The sequence below is a fragment of the Pteropus vampyrus genome, unplaced genomic scaffold (genome assembly GCF_000151845.1).
Source record: "Pteropus vampyrus isolate Shadow unplaced genomic scaffold, Pvam_2.0 Scaffold240, whole genome shotgun sequence".
In the NCBI taxonomy this organism is placed as follows: domain Eukaryota; kingdom Metazoa; phylum Chordata; class Mammalia; order Chiroptera; family Pteropodidae; genus Pteropus; species Pteropus vampyrus.
In genome coordinates this window covers 1,663,048-1,678,774 of record NW_011889021.1, presented here as the reverse complement: position 1 = coordinate 1,678,774, position 15,727 = coordinate 1,663,048, and the positions used below count along the sequence as shown (strand labels likewise).

Below are 15,727 nucleotides of genomic sequence, written 5' to 3'. Positions count from 1 at the left end.
GTTCCTAAAGAAAGAGAAGGAATAAACAAGAATAAACTGATCACATTGCCCACACACAATAAATGCTATGGATAGATTTGTGGACTAATAAAGCAAACAAGAAAGAACAACAACAACAAAATCAAAGATTAAAAAAAAGATGCTCTAGAAGAAAAATGTCACCACTAATAAAATAGCTGAAAGTATAAATAAATCCTTACTTAAGTTTCCATTTAAAATAACTCATAATCAAATATTTTATTTTAACTACAAGAAAAAAAGAAAGCATCTGTAAGGAGCTTGGCTACAGGTGTTGCGTAAAGGAATATAACTCATAAGTGAATATGAACTACGTTTTTTTTCATCGTAATGAAAAACCAGGTACAAAGTAGTCAGAGTAAAAGGCTATATAATTTAGGTTTTTCTTCAAATGAAAAGACTTTCACAGACTTTCAATGCTAATAAATTTAATCACCCACTAATGGACAACCACTGACTTCAAAGTTTACTTCAAAAATAAATCTGATCCTTAAAGACAAACTTGAAAAAAATGATGCTATTAAAAATAGTAAGAAATCCTGAATTACTAAGTATCTATTGAAGAGATAAGTAAGAAAAATAACAGGGAAGAATTATTTATGATAGGAGTTGGAGAATTGTTAAAAGTAGATTAAAATAAATAAATTGAGTAGTAAGTTAAATCAATGGAGAATGAAAATAAGAAAAGATTTGAGAAAAACAAAACCAGCAAAGGTTTCCATAAAAGTGAATTAAAAGATATTATTCAAATAAGGGATGAATGTATTGATAAAACAGAAATAATTCTTTGTTGTTTATTTTAAATTGATAGTTAATTGAATTAAAAAGATTATTGTCAAAAGGAATAAAATTAAGCACAACCAAAATAAAAAAACAACCAAAAAACAAAAAACAAAAACCATTGCCTATATAATATCCAAGAAACTTTAGTAAAACAAAAACAAATTAACTATAAAAATTAAGAGGTAAAAAAAACTGAGAATGGCAAAACAAATAAATAGGACTAAAGTTAAAATAATTGTAAGCTTAAACAATCATGTGGGAAGCAAAATAAAGAAAAGAAAAAAAAAAGAAAACAAAAAAGCTTCCAATTGGATTAATGCAATAATTTACTGAGAAATCTTTAAAATGTCTAGAAAGTCTAAAAATAAGAAAAAAAAACAAAAAACACTAAAAAGATAAAAAAATTAAAAAGAAGAAAAAGGAGATTGTGATGTCAGACGTGGCTGAATTTAAGGCAAAAATTTTTAAGTGGAGCTAATTATGTTAATTGTTTGATGCTAAAAGTCAGAGTGAATAATGAGAACAAAATGATTTTACATTTATAGGGCCCAAAGAACATAGCAACAAATAAAAGACAATCACTGTTAAAAACCAATGAGAAATTATAAATACACAATTTTAAATCAAGATGTTAACATTTCATTATCAGAATATGAAAAATCAAAAAGAAAATGGTAAAATAATAGAAAGCCTGAAAAACATGATTAAACTTACCATAATATAGCGGTAAGGATGGATATTGTCAAGAATTAAACGGATTGAACAGAAACAACAAAAAATCCTGAAAAGTTATTGCTTGGTTCCTGATGAGATAGTGAATTAGCATACCCTCTTCACTCCTCTACATTTAACCCTGGGAAGCTTCAGAAACTGAGAGAGTTACAGATCCATGGAGCTAATAATAACACTAAAATAAAGGGGAAATCAAAGGCTGTCCTGACTGGAGGTTTAGGATGGGGTGGAAGGCACCTGACCAAAGAGAAAAGGATAGATAGAGGAGGACTGATGATTCCTCCTCTTTCCTCTAACCCTTTGCAGAGAGGATGGATTTAGGAGGAGTACTGGAATTCTCCTATTTCTCATCTCTGGCATTGCCAAATGAAAGACATTGCTTGTTCTGCAACCCAAATGTCTGCAGCACCAGGCTAGCTGCATTCCCCTCCCTATCCAGAGGAACCTCAGGGCAGCAAAAAGCTCTTCTTAAGAGAAGAAAAGATGAAGGAAGCCAGGGCACTATTGAATCTACTCATTTCTACCCCTTCCCTCTCCAAACTCACAGGGCTGGGGATTAGAACCTAAGGCGATCACCTCTTCCTATTCCTGCTTTGTTCTAAGAGTGTTGGGATGAATCTGACTGGAGAAGGCACCAGGAGAATGGAAGCCAATGGGGGAACTGAGAGAGTGATGTAATGCTTGTCTTCTCTTCCCTGGCCTCATCATTTTTACTTCCTTGGAATACATCAGAAGAAATACCACCCAGGATTTGGTCCTTTCCCATCACACACTACCAGGCCTAAAGTTATATCACCAGAGAAACATAAGACCACCTGCTACAATTACTAGATATCGAGGGGGTACAACTAGTAAAACAGAAAACAAACTGAACATGAAGAGGCTTTATTTCAACAGATGGACCAAAAATTTAACCTAAGCACATATATATCCTCAAAGGGAAGATATTAGTTATATGAAGCAAGAATAGGAAGTAAAGAAAAAGAACCAAATGTAAATTGGGTGTTAAACAGATATTCATAATGGCTGTGGTATCCCTGCCAAAGATGCACAACCTGAATTTAATCATGAGGAAACATCAGACGATCCCAAACTGAGAGATAATCTGCAAAAAAACTACCTGGTACTCTTCAAAAATGTCACTGTCACGAAAGTCAAGAAAGACAAAGGAACTGCTCCAAATTAAAGGAGGCTAAAGAGACTTGACAAGCAAATGCAGTGTATGATCCTGGATTGAATCCTGAGCATTATTTTTAATTTGCTACAGAGCTGTGCTGTGCAATATAGTGGCCATTAGCCACACATGGCTATTGAGTAAATGAAATGTGGCCATTCAAAATTGAGATGTTCCATAATTGTAAAATACATACTGCGTTTTAATTTGAAAAAAATAATGTAAAATATCATCATAATAAATTCTCATATTAATTACATGTAGAAATGATAATATGTGAATATATTGGCTTAAATAAAATTAATTATTAAAATTAATTTTACTTGCTTCTTTTTACCTTTTTAACCTGGCTACTAGAACAGCTCATATTTGTGGCTTGCATTATACTGACATCATATAGTATTTTTATAGAGAACATTAGAGGTACAATTAATGTAATTTGAACAAGGTACATAGATTAGATAATAGTATTTTATTGATGTTAATGATAAGTGTACTGTGATTTGTAAAAGAATGTCCTTGTTCTTGGGAAATACATGACTGAAGTATTTAAGGGTAAAAGACCAGGCATAATGTCTGCTACCTATTCTCTAAAGTTCAGAAAAGAAAAAGATAATATCCATAACAATAGAGAAATAAAATACTAGAAAATAATCATATAAAGTGCGTATTTGGGTAGAGGATGGTAGAGACCAAAAGGAATCTGAGAGCATGCTAGTATTCTTGTTTTGTTCAGGGAAGATGTAAATCTTAAAATGTTTATGAAATCAATAGAAATAAATAAACATAAATATGTGTCTTAAATTAAAGGCAACCACCATAAGAATAACAACAAACAATGAATCAAATAACATTTAAACCTGCTGGAGAAAACTTAATTTAGACTATGGAAATAAAAGAAATAGTTTTAAAAATGAAAGAAAAAGAAATTATAATAAGAAAATATAAAATAAGATAGAAGAAAAAATTATAATATGACAGTAATCATAATATATGTGGGATAAATGGAATGAAACAAAAAAAAAACAAACAAAGCTAGAGGGGCCTTGCATGGACCACTGATGCTCGTGTGCCATGAAGTAGGTAACCTATTCCACAGCACCTGAGGTAGAATAAGAAAAAAGGCTTTCTAAAGTAAACATATACAAGGTTATTTAAAAAACCCCAAAACATCGTTAATACAAAAAATTAGAAATTATCTATTACATACTGTCTTGCCAAAATGAAATAAACAAAATTAAGAACAAAAAAATAAACCCAAATCCCTGACAACTTGGAAATTTAAAAATACTCTGTTAATTAACGAGTATGTCAAGAAGATAAAGTACAAAAGAACTTGATTAAGAAAACTATAAAAATGAGAACTACATATTAAAAGTTCTAGGAGGGGGCTCAGGGATCTACTAAGAAGAAAATTCACACACAGCCTTAAGTGTAGTTATTATTAATATTTTTTAAAAATGGGGAAATTAGCATGAGTAAACAATATTAACTAAACAATATAAAAATTTAGCAAAGGAACAAAAAGGCAATCCAAAAGAAATGAGAGAACAGTATATATAAAACCAGACATACATATAAATTAGAAAAGAGATAACAATAGCATTATTTACTAAGCTAACAAAGTATTCATTAGATAAAGCCAACACAGGTAGATTTAGTCAGGAAATAAGAGAGAATTATCCTTTTGTACTCTATAGTGGTCTCCTATGAACTATGAATATCTGAAAAAATGGATTATTTTTTTAAGGAAAAAATAAATTCTAAAACTAACACAAAAGAAAGAGCCTGAGTACACCAATAACTGAAGAAGAAATTGAAAGAGAACTTGGAGGTGAGGACAGAGGAAAAATTCAGTGTTTGTGGCTAATTCTTTCAAAGTATCAATGACCAATACAGAAGGGTAGACAGTAACTAACCAATTAAGTCCTCAAAAGTAATGTGATCTTGAAACTAAAGTAAGATAAAGAGCAGATTTAAGAATCAGAAACTGTAGATCTATTTTACTCTTGCATATACTTGTGAAGAATTTAAAAACAATACTGATAGATTACCACTTTAAAGGAGAGCCATAACAAAAGCGCTCTAGGGTCAGACAGACCTGGATTCAAAGCCTGGCTCCACCATACATTGGTTCTATGAACTATGTCTAATTGCTAATCTTCCTGGGACTCAATTTCCTCTTCTGTAAATAGGAAACACAGTACTCATCTATGGGGCTAAGGCAAGGGTTATTGAGAATATGCATGGAAAAATCAACATAATGCATTGCAAATAGTACATAATAGTGGAAGAATAATTATGCATGTTCACTAAAGGTAAAAACACACCATGATCAAGTTAGCTTCACCACAGATTGGAAGAATAGTCTAGCAAATTGAAAACTATTAATTGTAATATTCCACAAAAAAGATTAAATCACAATTATATGTGCTAAAATGACATTTGAAAAGTCCAACACCCATTAAAAACTTAAAAGTAGACATCTATATGAATATCTATTTAAGGCCAAAAGTCAACATTGTACTTAAGAGATATTAAAGACGTTTTAAATACAAAAAGGAGCCAAACAAAGCTACCCATTTTTGCCATTATTAATTGACATTGTACTGGTGATTCTTACCAGTGAACAAGGAGACCATAGAAATCATAGAATAGTTGTTGGGGGCGGGGGTGGGGGAAAGACAAAAAAACGTGTTGCTTTTTGTGGGCAAATTATGAGTGATTATTTATGTAATCCAAGGAATTTTAGATTAAACTATCAGAAATAGAAGCACGTATTTACAATAAAAGTGAATAAAAGATCAATAGCATTCTAGTATATTAAGTGTAACCTGGCAGAAAAAAATGATAAAAATTGGAAATATTATTGATAATAATAACAAAAATATAAAATAATCCTAGGAATTAACTTTATGAAGGGTAAACAAGAAAGAAGCTTCAAAGCTTTCAAGGGGGAAAGGGATTCCTTTAGGAAAAATTAAAATTTGTTCAAGTCTCAGTGTTTACAGAAATTGCATATATGTTTACACCAAGAAGCATGATCTGTGCAAATTCATTCCCCATTATTAAAGGGTATTCTCTTAGCTAAAGTTTCAGAAATCACTTAACGTGCAAGCATAGAAGTGTCTACTTATAACATTGCTGCGTTAAATATGGTTTGGGTGGGATGAGAACCCAGTGCTGGTAAAGAGAGAAGGGAATTAGAGGTCATAGAAATGGGAACCAAATTGGCATCTGAGTTTACCTACAGACCCAGAAAAACACAGTCCCATTTGGATGTCTCTAGGTCCTAGGAGCAATGGGAGGGAAGTGGCATTCGAGTGGTGGGGAAAGAGGAGATTCTGAATAAGTCAAAGAAGGTAGTAGTATAGTGGGGATGTAGGTGAAATCCTACAGTTATAACTGACTTTGTTGCATTTATTAATTTAGCTTTTTTATTTTACTAAGGTAATACATGTACAAAGTCTAAGAATCAATTTCTGAAAATGTGGCCATATCAGTCAGAGTGCCACAGGAAACAAATGATGTAATCAATGAGGCAAGAGAGGAGAGTCTGATGAAGGAACAATTTATAAGGGCATGGCAGGGTTAGAGAAAGCAGGAAGGCAGGGCCCTTGGAGGGACAAATTTTCAATGAAAAAGTGATTCAAAAAGAAAGTTTCTCTGTCTTTGCCTGAACACTGGGCCGAATAAAAATGGTTTCCCTTGAGAATTTATGACCATGGATTTGGAGTTTGACTTTGCTCCGTTGTTTTGGACATTTATGTTGCTTGAACGAGGTCTGTTGCCACTCAGTTCTGGATCCTTTGTTTGCGACCTGTTTTTCTGGATGCAGTTAGGGTTGTCCCTATGCCCATTATTCGAAAACTTCAAGATTATATGTCTTTTTCATTCATCATGCTAAGCACTTGGCCTTCTTTTAGTTCCTGAGGTGATTCCTGTGTTCGTAAAATGAATTGGCTTAGTTCTTAAGCACTGCCCTCTATGCAAGTTCTAGGATTCACCTGCCTCACTCTGCTAAAATAGTTGCCACTTGCTCCTCTGTTTCCCATCTCCCCAGACTTGGGTGATATCTCTTTTGTGGTGTAGCCTTCTTTCCTCTTTTCTTGTCTCTGTGGTTTTATATCGTTTTTATTCATCTAGTGTTACCTTTATGGGATCTGAGGAAAGATCACAGATTAATTTATGTATTCAACCTGCCAAGTTTAACTGGAAAACCAGATTACTGACTTCCCTTCTCTACTCCGTTACACAGCGAGTTGTTTCCCTAAGACCTCCCAGAAAGGTGGAGGGAAGGGAGGACGAAAAGGGGGAAGAAGCTAATCCTTTCTTTTTTGTCCCTTCTTCTACTGAAATGGTATATCGTGACACAGGTGCTTGGTGCCAAATTCTGTTTCCTGGTGACATGCTCTGCTTGTGACTCAGCCTGGTGGTGGCACAGCCAGGAGGCTCTGATGGGCATGATTACTCAGCTTGGGGAGGAGGTTCCCAGTGATGGTGGAAAGGAGTGTGATTATTGTCGGTTGAATGTTTAATTTTGTTTCTTAAGTTAGATCAAGAGAAGAAGCCTATGGCCCATATGTGGCTCATTACTATCCTGGGCAATCCACTATCCTAAGGAAACCCATGAGTAGTCTTATTCATGAATGGGAAGAAACTGAGCAAGCTAAATATTATAGAGCTACCAATTCTTTCCAAAGTAACTGAGGACTTAATGCAATTTCACTTAAAATTCTGATAGGACCCTTTATAAAACTTGATACAATTATTTCACAATCATTTATAAAAATAGAAAGAGAGTAATATTGAGGACTATTTTAAAAGGAAGAGTGTTTCCATTTCCAAGCTGGAAATCTGGCTTGTCAGCTTTGATGCTTCTCTCTCTCATTCCTCCACATCCAATGAATGACTGAACTTACCTCTAAAAGATCTCGAACCTATCCATTCTCTCCATCACCAAGGCCACTGCCTTAGCCAACCTATCGCCATCACTTTGATATTCTCCTAACCCATCTTCCCATATATTACCAGTTCCATTCAATGTGTTCTCCACTCAGTAGCCACATAAGGTCCTATCTCTCTGCTGCCCTAATCTCTTCAGTGGCTTTTCATTGCTCATCTCCCTTTACTCTCTCCTTGCTCATTTTATAACTACTTCTCATTCATTCATTCATTCATTCATTCAACACTGCTTATTGAGAGGCTTTCAATGTGCCAGACAATGAGCTAGGCCTCAGAGAGATAATGAGCAGTTAGACTTGATTCCTACCAACACCCTAGTGGTTTAAAAGGCAAAGGTCAATAAACATGTAAAAAGATTCCAGTGTGTTAGTAATCCAACCAATGTCAGTTTAAAACGATAAGGTTTTTAATTTTTATAACCATTACTTGACAAGACCCAAACAAAAAAGTTAAAATGAATGCTGAGGAGGCTGGGAGAAACAGATGTATTTATTCATTCTTGGTAACATGGTGAATTGATACATATGTTTTGGAGAAGAATCTGGCAAAAAAAAAAAAAAAAACCCTCAAAAGCCCCCACAAAGTCCATATCCTTTGATCCAGTAGTCTTTCTCTTGGGAAATTATTTCAGAGAAATAATTCAAAGGAAGTAGGAAGGTGGAGGAATACTTTATGGACAAAGTTTTGTTATTGCAGTGCTTTTTTATGCTAGCAAAAGACCTGACATCACCTAAATGTTCAATAAAAGAACAGTTAGGTAAGCGGTTAAGAGCAAGCTAGTGTAATAAATCGTGCCCATGGAAATAAAATCCAATGCCAAAAGTAGAACACAATGAATTCAAATGTGATGTAGAAACTCTGTCTAGGGATGAATATACAAAGAAACGAAAGTAGCTCTCAAGTGTGTGAGTGGTAGTCTTTCAAGTGATTGGATTTAATAATTAATAAGTTTTTTAATTAAGTGACCCAATGAAAAAAATGGCTGAATTTCATTATAAAATTAACTTTGATTCTGTAGAGTACATTTCCCAGTGGCTCTGTTTATATTTGAAGCAATGTGCTCTCAAATGTGAAAAATCATTGGCTCCTGGAAAAAATGTTCTTTTTGACAATATGCATTTGTTAAATGGTTTTAAACCTATATCAAAAATGGGGGGAATTATGCAGTTTCTATTGTCAAGGGAGATTACAGAGTCTCTTAGGGTGGAAGCATTTGTCAAAAACCCAGAAACTGTGTTCAGAACAAGAGAGTAAAGAGACTCAGCATCTGTTAGGCAACTCCCAATGCCCTGGCAAAGACTGGGCATGTCTACAACTCCTGGGACATCCCTATATAGTAACACTGCCCAGTCATCGTGTAAAGAACACATGCTCCAGGACCACTGCTGGGCACTACAGAGTCACAGTGCTGAGGACAAACACTGGGGCTGGGGATGGGGGGCTTGTACTTCTAATACCCCAAGGTTTTGGAACTCTGTTCAGGCTCAGCGAATCCAGACCTCTTTCTCACTTCTAAGTTTGGATCTCCACAGAGCAGGTCTTTGTGCAGTGGGGCAAAGCTGTTCAGAATCTGGTATCAGTCCATTGAGTCCATGGTGGTACAGCAGGGCCTTATTAAAAGATGCTTTGTGTATAAGATATTTAATTTTACTGCAGAAGAGAGAAAACTGCCTCATGATAGCTCCCAGAGAAGGGCAAAAATGAATCAAGAGATCTGAGCTTTGATTTTGGTTCTGACACTCTCTGGCTATGTGATCTGAGCCCTTAACTTCTTTGTACTTCAGTTTTTTTTTCCCACTTATAAAATTAGGAGGTAAAACTTGCATGATCCAGCCTTAAAATGGATTTCTAGAAGTTACTCAGTTGGGAGTGTTTTAAAAGAATCTCACTATTTCCAGATGGCCAGTAGGGAGAGAGAGAGGGAACATCAGAGGTTATTTAGGCCATCATCCTGTCTTCCTTATCTCACCACGCCTGGCCCCTCCAAGAGAATGGTGTATTATGGATGCAGAGAATGCTCCGTTACCTAAGAGAGAGAACCCCAAAATTGCATTTGGAACAAATTATTTTGTACAATGGTTGAGAAAAGCCACCTGCAGATGTGTCCCACCATAAGAGATGGCTGAAAGCTCGAGGGTGTTGCCCAATCCTCCATGTAGAGTCCAATGGGAATTCTCAAGGGTGGGTTACCCAAAGAGAACAGAAGGACAAATGCCCTAGGTTGCTATCTTATCTTATTACAGAGGTTCTCAAAGTGTGGTCTACAGACCCCTCCTGACCCTGAGGCTCTCTCAGGGGCCCTGTGAGGTGAAAACTATTTTCATAGTAATACTGAGACATTATTTGCCTTTTGCAATGTGTCGACATTAACATTGACAGTGCAAAAGCAAGGTGAGTAAAACTGCTGGCACTTATGCAGATCAAGGCAATGGCCTTAAACTATATTAGTAGTCAATGTATTCCTCACTGCCAGAAACTCACAGTAAACAACAACAAAAATTAGTTTCACTTAAGAATGTCCTTGATGAAGCCATAAAAAATATTAATTATGTTAAATCATTCTATCTTTGAGTACACATCTTTTTATTATTGGGAAATAGGCACAAAGCATTTTAGCTATATACTGAAGTACTATGATTGTCTTGAATAAAAGCACTCATGCAATTGTTTCAGGTGCAAGCTGGACTGGACTCTTTCATTTTCATAAAACATCATTTTTACTTGAAAAACAAACGCTAGACAAATTATGGTTATTCGGACTTGAGAACTGGCATACATTTTCTCAAAAATGAAGTGAACCTGCCACTTTAAGGAAAACAGCTGATAGCATTTGTTGCCAATGATAAATTTGAGCTTTCAGGCAAAACTTAGAGTTTTGGAAAACATGTATCTGTCACTATGAATTTTATAACTTTCCAATACTTAAACACTTTTCTAATGAAATTGGAAGTGATACTAATAAATGTGATTTTTGATATTGCATAATAAGATATCTCAATATCTGAATTATCTGTATAATTTAGTAAACCAATATTTTCCAAATGACTGATGTATGATGTTACAAAATCATTTATAAAAGACCCATTCAAGGTACAAAGTAAAGCAATGCATTTTAATGTAACTAAATCCAAGTTCATTGATACAGTTTTATATTCTACATTGTAATTAATCTTTAAGAAAGTACAGTAGTCTCCCTAATCTGAGGTTTTGCTCTCCATGATTTCAGTTTCCTGAGGTCAACCACAGTCTGAAATATTAAATGAAAAATTCCAGAAATAAACAATTCATAAGTTAAATTGCATGCCGTTCTGAGCAGTGTGATGAAATCTCCTTCTCTCTTGCCCTGGAAGTGAATTATCTTTCTGTCTAGCATGTCTACACTGCATACACTACCAGCCTTTAGTCAGTTAGTAGCTGTCTTAGTTCTCAGATCTACTGTAGCAGTATCACGGTGTTCAAATAACTCTTATTTTACTTAACAATGTCCCCAAAAAGCAAGAGTGGTGATGCTGGCAATGCAGATATGCCAAGAGAAGGCATAAAGTGCTTCTTTTAAGTGAAAAGGTGAGAGTTCTCAATTTATAAGGAAAGAATAAAAATTATATGCTGAGGTTGCTAAGGTCTACTGTAAGAGTGAATTGTCTGTTGGTGAAATTGTGAACAAAGAAATTCATGTTGGTTTTGCTGTCCCACCTCAAACTACAAAAGCTGTGTCCACAGTGTGTGATATGTGCTTAGTTCAGATGGAAAAGTCATTAAACTTTATCATAAATATGTATGTATAGGAAAAACATATAGACTATATAGGGTTCAGTACTATCTGAAGTTTTAGATATCCAATGGGAGTCTTAGAACATATCCCCTCAGATAAGGGGAGACTACTATACTGTACCGTTTGCAGAGTTTGGGTGTAGTATCAAAGAAGATTATCTGTAATTATCTAAAAAGCTTATTAAAATACTTTCCTCTTTTCCAATTACATACTTATATGGGATAGAATCTTCTTCACATACTTCAACCAAAAATTAAAAAAAAAAAAAAAAAAACCACAGCAGGTTGAATGCAGAGGCAAATATGAGAATCCAGGTGTTTTCTATTAAGCCAGATATTAAAGAGATTTGCAAAACTGTAAAATAACAACGTCTTTTTCACTAAATTTGTTTTGGACACCATGGTTATTTTCATAAAATATGTTATGCTAACATGTAATGAGTTTATTATTGCTAATGCATTATATGTTCATTTTTAAAATTAATTAAGTAATATTTTTACATTTCTGTTTTACTTTTTGATACGGTGAATATTGAGAGACACAATCCACATAAACAAAAGCATGTTGGAGTTCTCAATAATTTTTAAGAATGTAGAAGGGGCCTTGAAAGTTAAAAGCTTGAGAACTGCTGCTTGGAGATCCTTGCAGAGAAAGTGATGTTTTGGATAAGCAATAAGGAGAAGTGTACTCTGCATTTATCATTTTGCACTGTTGTCGGGAAGCATCATGGCTTAACTGAGCTAAATGGCAAGGGTTGGTTATCAAGAGAAAATCATCCCTGGAGAGGCAAAAGAAAAGTCACCTATGATCTAAGATTGGAAGAAATCATTTTTGAGAATATCACATTTTAAAAGTCCTCATTAGACATTCTCTGTGCCCTTCCAATTGGCTCCAGTTCCAAGCATACAAGTCCACTCCTTTCCCTCCAAGGAAGTCTGGCCCTCATCCCCTGCTCAGTATTGGCCATGTTGACTAGACGTGCATCAGAAATCTGCCTTCCGAGTCATAGCAAATGCCACTCTGAGTTCAACAATCAGTACACAGCACTTGAGAAGGCACAGGGCACTTCTGGGCACACAGAATTAAAAAATGAGCATGTCATGGCTTTTGTCCTGGAGAACTTTGTCTGGTGGGAAAAAAGACTCCTGAAGAAATAATTACAGTATGATGTGATAAATGATCTTCTGTACACAGTGACCAAATTTTTCCAACCAAAAATTAAGACACTCTGACATCTGACCATGGAACCATCCCTGGGGACCTGGAACATATATCTGCTATATTTATTAAGAAACTCCAAACAATATAGAAATTCTTTATTGATTTGTTCTTGATTTGACCCAAAGACCCAGAAACGATGGTCTGCACCATTTTTTTTTTTTTTTTGATTGTGGGAAATAACAGTGTCAGAAAAGAGCAAGACACTCCTTAGGATTACAAAAGATGAATAATGTGCTCCTAACATTTTATTTCTTCTGAGTTAGAGGATGGGAGGCACTGGAGGAAATTTTTCCCATTATACTTGTTCCAAATGGTTTCCCCCTCCAGGCAGAGAGTCCAAGTGTGTTTATGCAGGTCTCCCATACCAGCAGAAGCAGATCAAGCTGAATCCCAGAGTCAGAAGAATGAATGAACTTGTAAGAGGCTTCCAGGACCCCAAGCTTTAATTACATGTGGGTAAAACTAAACAACAGGGCTCTTGACCTGCCAAAAAATGTTGGAGTCCCCTCTGGGTGGGCTGTCTGGGGACCACAGAGGTTCTAGTCTGGACTGAGTCTTCTTAACGTCCCAAATATGTACCCTTTGCTCCTCTTTCCTTTGAAGGCTGACTCAAATCCCTCCTTTTAATCTCTTTCTCCCAGTCCCACTGTTCTTTCCCAACTGTGGCAACTCTAAAATGAAATGAACAAGAATAAAACAATCTACAGAAAAAGCTCAGTGCCACACACAGACATCCTGCCACCCACAGTTAGAAAGAATGGGTAACACCGAGTCTTAAAGGCAATCCAAAAGAACGGCAGAGCAAGTGGCCTGAAAACTCCTTTTGGAATCTTGGATCCACTACTTGACTGTGGGCAAATCATGACATCTCTCTGATCTCTACTGAGCTCATCCTCAAAAACAGATTATTTTGAGGATTATATGACATGATGTGTAAAAACGCTTGACACACAGTAAGCCCACTATTCAGAGTTATAAATCTCGCCATCTTTTTGTGTGATTATTTGATTAGTGTCTGTCTCTGCACTAATCTCTTGAGTTGCATGAGACCATGAGTTGTGTCTTTTTCTGTTCATTACACCTCTAGAGTTTAGCACAGTGCCTGGCACATGCTAAGCATTTATTGAGAAAATTGTATGATAAAAGGGAGTTGGCAGGGTCCCGATTAAGGATCTACTCCACTATAACAAGTTTGGGGGTCTCCTGACAACTCTCATGGATTGGTATTGGCTTTCTGAAGCATGGTGTTATAAAGGATTCTAAGGCGGTATCTGGAATAAGTAGGCAAAGGGTGTACTGACTACCAATGCCTGCTGTGGTTGAGGATGTTGAATATTTGTTGACGTTGGTCCGTAGAGTCGAGAGAAGGTCCATTTTGCCAGCTATTTCTAGCACAAAAACGTCTTTCGTATAACTTGTGGACAGAGCCATTTGAGGAGGACTGAGGTTACCAAATGTCTGACCTGAAGATAAGCAGCATGACATCAGGAATATTGTTGTAAGTCACAGATAAGAAAACACTTAGAACAATGCTGTGCAAAGAAGCTAGAAATATACCACTATTATATCTGCCTATCTCAATGAATTCACTTACTGGGGATGGGTACTTCATGAATCATTTGGCAAGAGCGAGCAGACCTAACATACTTCAGCTAGTATACATCACAACCAAACAGAACTCTGCACTTTTCCCAACCCATAAAGTGGCCGGCTACTCTACTCACGAGGATAATCCTTTGGGTGTGTCTTCTCAGACCAATTCCCATAAAATGTGAGTCTGTACTTGGCAGTTCCACAGGCGCAGCAGTCTAAGATTGGTTTGTCAGTCACCCCATCAAACGTAGAATCTGAAACAGTCAGGAAAGGCAACAAGTTAAGAAGCAAATGTGGGTCTTGGTCTCATCCTATCCTTAATGTTTGGGAAAAGATGAGGCGAAGTTTTCATTGATTAATAACACCTAGAACCAGGTCAGTACTTGGGTTATAAAAGATTTGGTATATATCTCTAAGTATGGTAGCTGTATTCTGCAAATACAAATCAGAGCTTGTGCTCTAATAAGGTGAGGAGACCTGTGGGACCAATAATGCAGAATATTTGGAATGAAGGCTATTTTGGAAAAACAGGGATGAAATTCACTCAGCTATCCATTCTGGGCCTGAGTCTCTTTCCCCACCCCTCCCACAACAGTTTCTCCACCAAATTTTAAGAGGAATATGCATGTGTGTGTTCTCTAAGAAATATCCTCTGGGGCCAAACTGCCAGCACCAGAAGAAGCAGCTTTAAAGGAGAGCAGTGAGAACAAAAAGACAAGAGAAAAAAATAAAGAACTGCCAAAAATTATTTTTTAAAAAGATATGCATATATAGTCACATTACTTCTTATCACCATTTCAGAGACTTTACTGGGAGGGGTAGGGGTTTGAGAATATGTTCCTAAGTTCAGGTTTACTTCTGAGCCAGGAAAAACTTAAGATTCCCTTTCTGCCCCCATTTTTAGCTGTGAATAGCTGATAAGTGGAGAAAGAGCGATTACATGAATAAATTCAGTATTTTCAATCGTCAAGCCCACATCCCTAACTGTACATTGTTGCTTGTAGTCTGTTCTGCTTCTCGCAAGACAAAAACAATGACTACAGATCCAGCTTGCTTCAACTGCTTTATCTTCGGTTCCTCTAGCGGTTTTAACATAAATGTTCTTTTTTTTTCAAGTTGGATATTTACTCTTAAATATTATATATAAAGAGCAGTGACAAAGAGCATAAAAATCTTTTGAGTGTAAGGAAGAGCATTTTACAAGTCTTCCATATGGAATTCAATGGGTTCATTTGGTTCGAATATGCAAAATCAGTGATGGGTGGAAGAAGTGAATTCTGGGCTCTACGATGGAGAAAAAAGTATGGGATTTTGTAATAATGACTACATTGTATAGAGTTCTTGTATGTGCTGATCCCTTTGCATATATTGCTAGGATTGTCCTAGCAATCCTAGGAGGTAAGTACTTTAGTTAACCTCATTTTATAAATCAGTAAACTGAGGTAGATTAGGCAACCAGCCCAAGGTCA

General features: G+C 35.9%; 1 protein-coding gene across 1 annotated transcript in view; it reads right to left on the bottom strand.

Moving 5' to 3' along the window:
• SPON1 (spondin 1) overlaps positions 1 to 15,727 on the bottom strand; it is a 239,968-nt gene that overhangs the window by 121,757 nt on the left and 102,484 nt on the right. The window contains exon 5 of the mRNA XM_011374183.2: positions 14,390 to 14,512. Within this exon, the coding sequence (XP_011372485.1) occupies positions 14,390 to 14,512 (123 nt within the window). The remainder of the gene's footprint in view (positions 1 to 14,389; positions 14,513 to 15,727) is intronic.